Source organism: Elaeis guineensis, chromosome 14, assembly GCF_000442705.2.
Source record: "Elaeis guineensis isolate ETL-2024a chromosome 14, EG11, whole genome shotgun sequence".
Classification (NCBI taxonomy): Eukaryota; Viridiplantae; Streptophyta; class Magnoliopsida; order Arecales; family Arecaceae; genus Elaeis; species Elaeis guineensis.
In genome coordinates, this window is record NC_026006.2 from 60,343,795 (window position 1) to 60,352,799 (window position 9,005).

General features: G+C 36.6%; 1 protein-coding gene across 1 annotated transcript in view; it reads left to right on the forward strand.

Moving 5' to 3' along the window:
- Window positions 1-4,175: 4,175 nt before the first annotated feature.
- Window positions 4,176-9,005, forward strand: part of LOC105057400 (calmodulin-binding transcription activator CBT) — a 26,151-nt gene continuing 21,321 nt past the window's right edge. Inside the window, 2 exon segments of the mRNA XM_073248333.1 lie at window positions 4,176-4,389; window positions 4,876-5,001. Of these exon segments, the coding sequence (XP_073104434.1) occupies window positions 4,326-4,389; window positions 4,876-5,001 (190 nt within the window). The 5' untranslated portion in view covers window positions 4,176-4,325.

Below are 9,005 nucleotides of genomic sequence, written 5' to 3' on the forward strand. Positions count from 1 at the left end.
GGAGAGAGATCACAAAATGGTTGACTACTTAAATCATTATATATAGGTCATTCATTTATTTCACAATCGACGTGGGACTATCACAATCAACCATAGTTTGGACTTATCACAGCAGTTATAAATAACCGCCGCCACAGATCGGCCTATGGCAATGGTTATCGATAACTGCTGTCATAGGTCAATTTATGGTAGCGGTTGTTGATAATCGCTGCCATAGATGGAGATATAGTAGCGGTTATATCTAACTGTTACCATAAGTTCGAGATATAGCAATGGTTAGTAAACCGCTGCCATAAATCTATAGCAGCAGTAATTATGCAACCGCTGTTATAGAGGCAGAATATAATTTTTTTATTTTTTTTCTGAATATGATATAATTTTAAAATTTAAAATCCATCTTCATCATTCATTATGTAAATAATTATCATTAGAGTATCATCACAAAAGATCACCTCGATGCGATAGCCCTAGGTATGTCGATCATTAAAATTTGATTTCAACAGTCACGAACGATCGCATGATGATCTGATACTACCGATGGATCCGAAAACTTCTAACAATGATCTCGATGATATTTGTATTATACTATCAAAATTTTACTTCAATCGAACATTATTATCATAATCAATTTAGCATGAGATAATTTAGACCGTAAAATAAAAAATGAGTGATAAAAGATCAAACAACGTTCGATTATAAGATGATTTTTTAGATAAATAATCTTTACTACTACTTTAATCGTTTATACATTGATGATCATAAAATTCAAACCGTGTATTTATGAACGATCTAAAACTATGTCTCTTAATTTTCATTTTTAAAGTCCTTAAGTAATTATACTTGAATTTTTGTAAGATCTGCTTGACATAGATGGTTCATATATGTGTGGTTCAGATTTTACGATCACCATCGTACAAACGATTAAAATAGTAGCAAAAATTATTTATCTAAAAAATTATCTTAATTGAACGTCATTTGGCCTTTTGATCACTAATTTTTTATTTAACGGTCTAAATAATTTCATGCTAAATTATCATGATAATGATATCTGATTGAAGTAAAATTTTGCTAGTATAATAAAAATATCATCGAGATTATCATTGCAAGTTTTTAAATCCATCGGTGGTTTCTATCTATCAGATCGTCACGCGACCGTTCGTGACCATCGAAATCAAATTTTAATGATCGACGTACCTAAAACTGTCAGATCAAAACAGTCTTTTGTGATGATATTCTAACGATATTTAGATAATGAATGGTGAAGATGGATTTTAAATTTTAAAATTATGTCATATTCAGAGAAAAATAAAAAAAAAATTATATTCTACCTTTATAGCAGCGATTGAAGAATAACCGCTGCTATAATATCTATAGCAGTGGTTGCGCAATTGTTGCCATATATTGTATAGCACTGGTTTCTCAACCACTGCCATATCTTGAACTTATAGCAGCGGTTATGTAGAACCGTTGCCATAGCTCGAACCTATGGCAGCGGTTATCACCAACCACTGTCATAGATTAGACTTACGATAGCGATCATCTATAATTGCTGTCATAGGCTGGCTATGACAGCGGCTATCTATAACTGTTGCTATAGATTCAACATAGCGGTTATAGATAACCGTTGTCATAGGTTCTAGGACAGCGATTTTAGAACCGCTATCACAGTAAGAGCTGCCATTGCTTTTTATTGTAGTAGTGTGGTTGGCTTACCATAGCATTATACCATCGGCCTACAGTATTGTGATTGGTGCTCATATCAAATTGGAGACCGTTCACATGTCCTCTTTTTCTATCCTTTTGCTAAAACCTACTAGCAGCTTCTGAACTGAATGCGCCAAGTCTTACCAACTCCTATTATTTTGCCGGCATTTAAAGCTTTGTTATCTAATGCCTTGGTAAAGGATAGAGTGAAATCACTTGTGGCATGTTTGGCTTGGAAGTTGTCACAGGTGTGCAATGCACATGTTCACAGGCAAGAGATCATTATTGCACCTCAAACACTTCGACAAATATTTTCTCTAGCTATGTCATATTCAACTTCTTTGTCCACCCCTTCCACTACTTTATTACGGTGCTGGGACAACTTAACTCACTATTATCTATCTTCTGCTACTTTTTTAGTTTGCTAGTTGCCCCCTCTCATTAGAGCTATTAAAATCAATTTTGATGCCTCTGTCCCACATTGTAATGCAAGTGTAGGATATGTTATCAGAGATCATATAGGTTGATTTATCGATGCCGATGTCAAATACATGCCATTAGCATTAGTACCAGTTAGTGAGCTTACTACAGCATGGTTAGGCCTTCAATAGGCTTTTCAACATCTTCAATCAAATATAATTTGGGTGGAGGGCGACTCATCTACGGTCATCTCGTGGCTCTCTACCCAATCTCCAAATAAACTTCAACATCATCCATTGTTTCAGGATATTAAATCTTGGCAAACATCATCTTTTACTATCAAATTTATGCATACCTTTCAAGAAGCCAATATGGCCATTGACTATATGGCACGGAAAATCTTATCTGAAAATTTTGGTTTAGACAACTCTTCTATTTTAGATTCACAGTTTAATCTAATTCTACATGCAGATGTTTATGGCACAGCTTACATGTGTCATCCTTGACATTTCACAGTCTACCGACCACTTATTACAGTAGCTAATCTCCCCTGCCATATATATTCTACATACAATTGCTGGGACTTGGTGTCTCCTTCATTGCACTTCTACCATTGTAAACATGTTGATCTGTTATAGGATTTCCTGCCCTCATCAACTCACATCTTTAGAGTTTCCCTTGATTATCCATGTTATGTTCTAAATGAAGTAAAACCTTCTGCTTGTTATCTATTATGTTTTGTCATTGCAGGACAAGATGTTGTTCCACTCACTGAAGCTGAGGGTGGCATTCTCTTTATTTTTATGTTCTTTGTTCCCAGTTTAGGTGCTAGCATGATGCAACTCCATCTCAGCCTGCTATATCTGCATTCTAACTCTCTATTCTCCATTTTAGAGCCACAGGAAAGCTTCAAAAAACATCTTCTGCTAGTGTACTTTTATATTTTTTCACCTTATGTAGTTACTGATTCTACATCTTTAGTCATTTTGTGCTTCTTATTCACTGTTCAATTGTCTATGTTTAAATTACCGGATTGTATTTATGTAATATCAAATATATGTACCTTATAAACCTTATTCTCATATTTTAACATAGCTTCTGCCTCTCTGCTTATCCAACGAAAAAAAAAAAGAACATAACAATTCATCAGGAGACACCAACTTCCTCTCCAATATTTATATTTGAGTGAAAAAATTACTTATTTTTGCCAGCAATAGCATTCATCGAAAGCATTAATTAATTATATAATACAGTAATAAAATACAAATTTGTCACCTCGGAAACAATAAATCTCATTCTTCCTTAGATTAGCTATTTTTTCCGGAATATGTTTAGATATTTTTCTAGGATTGGGCTATAAATTTTGTAGAAATTGAGCCTATAAAGTTATTTAGCTCATACCAGCACTTGGTCAAATCCTAGGTTCAGGAAGAAAGGAGATCGATGTGATTTTCTCTTTCGTTTGTATCGGTCGTTAGATTGGAAGATACTTGATTGATGGAGCCATGATTAAATCCACGGCCGGTTCAATAAATCTTGGAAATAACAGATGGATGCGGGTTGCATCTTTCTCGCGAAAGAACGATCGATATGCTTTCACGACGCGAATCGTTCGATTATATTTTGCACAGCTTCAAAGTATGACATGTATTTTGTGATCCCATTGAAAAAAAAAAAAAAAGGAGTGCTTACGTGCCGAGCGCGATCCAACGGTTCACGCGGCGAAAGAAGATCAATTATTCTTTTGCGCGAAAGATACAACCCGAACCCCCAACGAATTCCTTCCACCAGTGCTCCTCGTTCTCACGGGTGGGCGGGCTTGCTCCACCTGGCCCCAGAAAACCAGCCACAGGGCTATCTAAGCTCAATCAACCGTCAAGACGAGATCAGACGGAGGGGTTTCCGTTACCACAAAATTCCCTTGGACGTACATTATAAAGTCCACCGTCCGTACGCTTTCGGTCAATGAATTATTATGCTGAATGGACGGCTAACCGTACCCATTTTCCCCGTTACTCGTGAGCGCATCCTTCCCCGGCTCCGTCCGCGCGGCTCTTTTCTTGGTCTCACGGGGACCGTCTCTGTTACTTTCGCTTTCCGTACTTTTTCTCCGACTCCCTTCTCCTCTCTCGCTGGCTGTGGCATTTTCCTCTCTCTTCTCCATCCCCTAATTTAGGGTTTCTCCGAGCTCTTTGCTCCCGATGGAAGCGGGGGATTCGGCGCCGCTCACCGGAGCGGGGATCCACGGCTTTCAGACAGTAGCTGGTACGGATTTGCACACGATTCTTGGTCGAGGGATCCAAGTTTTAGGGTTTATTTTAGACTAATTTTCGGGTTTTAGGTACTGTGTGATTTCTTGGGTTCTGGCTCGGAATATAAAGATTGTTTAGCTTCTTATCAGTTCTATGTTATTCTTTATGCTGTTATGGTTTGAACTTCGGCTCTGGTACGTGATGAGTTTTTGTTGTAGAGCTCTTATTAGGTTAAAATCAGTGGTACCGTGCTTTCTTTTGTTCGTAAAGGATTGCTGATATATTGGAACTTCACTCCTTAAAGTTGTTCTTGAATCTTGATGTTAAACGATCCAGTGACACTCTTTTCAGGTTTTCTTGTTGTCATTTTGCATATCTATGTTTAGTGCAAGAAACAATCAGCATTTCTTCCAGCTTGCAAAAATGATTTCAAATGCAGATGTGCGCATTATTTGTCTGATACTTGTTGGTTCTGATGATTTTTGTGCTCTGTAAACAGATTTGCGTATAGAGAAGTTGATGGAAGATGCCTTGACAAGGTGGCTTCGGCCTAATGAAGTCCATGCAATACTGTCTAACTCCACGCTCTTCAAGATCCAACCTCAACCTAGTGAGAATCCAAAAAGTATAACCCTTGCACTTTTCGATTCAAAAAATTGTATGTATGTATCAAGGTTTTTAGCTTAGTATTAATTCAATGCATATTTTAAAACCTGAATCTCCCTACACCTGATTAACGAAGTTTTTAGGCACAATCCCATGCACCTATAGGTAGTATTACTCCGTTTTCTTGATACTTGAATTTCATTATTTTGCTTGTATTCTTTCATTTGACATGCTCTAACTATATTGTTCCACTAAGTTTTTAGTTACATGTTTTAGACATCACCTTATTTAGATTCATGTTTTCAAAACTCAGTAGGGATCATATTTTCTGGGGATGTGTCAAAGTGCATGCTTTATTTTCTCCCTTTTCTTTCATGTAAATCACTGTATATGACCAATATGTTCATGTGGCATCTTGGTAAGGTACTGATTCGCTAACCAAATAAATGACCCGTTAGCTGTGAGTAGACTTCAGCACTTGCTTATGAAATATCCACAAGAAAGCAAAGGTAAGGGGAGTTTGGTTGCATAGTTGAAGTTGGCAGTCATCAGCAGTAACTTTTCAAATTTTAACCATATATTATTTTGGTGGTCGTCTATTTGGATTATTTTAATAACTGTAAAACTAAATTGATTTCATTTTCTTGTTAACCAGATTAAAACTTCAAATTTTGCTAATTCTATGTTTTAGGAATGGCATAATGTGAAAATTATGCAAAAAGAAGGGAAGAACCCTGAAAGACATTTTGTAATAAGTTTTGAAAGGGAAGCCTTCAAAACTGCTTTTCTTAATTTAATCATGCAATCATCAAAATGGAAATAACCTTTTGGCAGTTGATTGTTAAAGTTTCCTTCCTCAACATATCCATGACTTCTCTAAATTCTTTCAAAAATTCTACACATTGTTTGGAACATTTTTCTGCTCTTTCCGGTCATTGCAATACGCTAGTTGAGCTCTTCCAAAAATGAATATCGGTATTTTCTATTGTTCCTAGAAGAATGGTCATATATATCATCTATAATCCCTTGGAAGTATATGCCTCCCCTTCAGAGTGTGTTGTAGGAACTATAATTGTGGAGATACATGTCTGTTAAATTTTTTGTGCTTTTTTCATATGTATATTCTCCCATCCACTTGTATTAGCCTACCAGTGGTTGGTATATGTGTTCTATACATGCACCTTGTAGTAGCTAAGATCTTCTCACGTGGTGAAATTTAAAATAAATCTACCTTGTTAGGTTTTGTTGCACTTATGCTAAGCCAAGCTCTTTATGCACATTTGTAACTTCACAACCAAGGTCGTAAATATTGGTGGGATGATGGGACATCCCACCATCCCAAGTGCTAGGACGGGATACCATCTTGAGTGTTAGGATGGGACAGGTTACGAAATGGATTGGGATGGGGAGGGACATCCACTGTTCTGGTGATAGGATGTGAGGAATCTTGTTTCACAGAAAAAAAGAAAGAGATGGTCTAGTATTCAAAATCTTCTTCAAAATAATTTCTTAGGTTAATTATAACTTGAGAACTCTATAATAACATTTTAATTCTGAAAAAAGCTATTCATAAAAACGTATGTGCATCAATTATTTTCTTTCTTCTATGTGTTGTGGTAATATATGATCATAACATACTCACAATGTATTTTATTATTTATCACCATGTGAAAATGGAAATTTTAGGTTGCATTTGGCATTATTCCTAGTTTTACTGTTTTTAGAAAATAATCTAATTATGTTTTTCTGGTTTCCAATTTTTTAGATTAGGTAACATATTTGGGATTCTAAATTATCTTGCATTTAACAAAATATAGAAATGACATGTAGTGGTGGCTACAACGATGGCAACTATAGCAACCAAAGTGTATGGGTGTGATGGTGGCGGAGGTGGTTGGAGCTTGGAGGGTGGGGGCAAGGCGGTGCAAGGATGGGGTGGTGGTGAAGTTGATGGCTAAAGTGGCAGTGGTGTTGAGTGGCGATGGTCTTTTGTTGGTTTGGGGAGGGATGGGTGAGGTTGTGAGTGGAGACGATGGTTGTAGGTTTTCTTGTGGTTGTTTCAGTGGTAGTAGCGTTGCAATAGAAGAACAAAAATTCTAGAAGCAAAGGTTTTCTACCACATAGGTTTCTTAGGATTTTGAATCTTTATCAAATATATATGACAAAAATAGGTTAGCTAGACATCTTTTATGCTGTTATTAATTTCTTTTTGACCTTGTCTTTAAAAAATAGAGAACAGAATTGTATTTGAGTGAACCTGTACTTGAGCAATCTACTTTTAATTTCTAAGGGAAGCAAATTTGTAAAATTTCTGGATTTATTTCCTTTTATTTGGATGTTTGCAATGACTTCCAGATTATTCCCCCTTCAGTTCTTATTAAGATCTTTAAACTTGACATCTTTATCTCTAAAGGCCAATAATATGTTTAATCCCTTGGGAACATGAGTCCTATTCCTTTGCCTTTGTCATGGTGGGTGTGTGAACCTCTCTTTTTAGATTGCCCCATTACCTTGAATCAAAAAAAAAAAAAAAAGGAAAAAAGAAAAGAAAAGCTGGAAGTCTTATCTCTTTCCAAAGAGTGGTAGAGGCATTATAGTACTTTGTTCTTGGAGATACAAATCTTTGTTTTCTTTTTTTTCAGTTCTTTGTCCATATGTGTGTCCTCTCTTTACTTGTCTTGGTATGCTATAAACTTGATTTATGATTCTAGACATGCACCCTGTAGTAGCAAAAGTCTTTTCGGACAATAAAATTTAAAATGAATTTACTTTGTTAATTTTTTTTGCACTTAAACTAAGCCAAGCCCTTTATCCTTGGGTATAACTTTAAAACCCTAGAATATCATTTTAATCGAGGATTTGATTTCTACTGCATTCTAGTTCATGTCGGTTGTATTGGTAAGTTATAGATACAAATATGCCCTTTTGTATTGTATTTTGTTGGCACACGGTATTTCACTTGTTGTGTAGGCACTAAGAGGCATATCGTGTGTTGGTACGTTTGTTACTATATCAGTAAGGTATAGTAACTCTCCTAAACTTTAAAAAAATTCAGATGAACAATAACCTGCTTTTAGACCATGGGCAACAATGACATGGAACTCTTTTAAACATTGGAAATAACCATATTTTAGAATCCAACTGGGTAGGAGGAGGCATGTAAATGAGCCAAACATGAGCTAGCTCAACATAGCTGGAGCCTGGCTCGACATCAAATCAAGCTAGGAGAACCCATCTCATGCTTGGCTCATTTCATGGCAAACAAGCTTGAGCTTGACTTGATTGGGTAAGGTAGATGGCATAAAGCTCTAGAGAGAGGGAAATGTGGATTTAGTAGAGGAAGAAAGGACATGCAGATAGAGGGAAAGATATATGGTTTAGTTGAGAGCCATGGAAACCATGGGATCCAACACCATCGTAAAAGACGGGATCTAGCATGAGGGAGTTCATGAGGACAGGGAGAGGTGAGGGACAAAGGGAGAATGGGAATAGAGAGGGATGGGATGCCATTATAGAAAATGAGAGGGATGGGGAGGGAACTAGGGCTCCATCTTTAGCTTGCTTTCACCCAATCTCTTGAGCCACCAGATTTATGGTCTAACTATTACAGTATTTACCAATAAATAAGATTTGTAGCTATTGGATTTCTTGATTCAAAATGAATACTTTAATATTTAATTTTAAACATAAAATATGGATAAATTTATTCAAAACAATAAATAATATTACATACACAGTTTGTAGAATTGGTATTGTAGGTCATAGCTGGCAATATGTTTGATAGATAACGGTACATATTGTACTGAGTTGAGGCATAATGGAACTAGGGGGAGGGAGAGGAAGAAGTAGAGGGAGAGAAGGGAGAAGAGAGAAAGAGGCATGCCTTGTCCATTGCGGTGATAGAACCTTAACCCTAGCCATGGAGTTGTCATCATTGCAGAACTCTTGAGCCTAGCTGGCATTCTTGTCGTCGCGAAGCATCAAGAGAGAGGAGGGGGGAGAGGAAGATGAGAGAGGAGAATC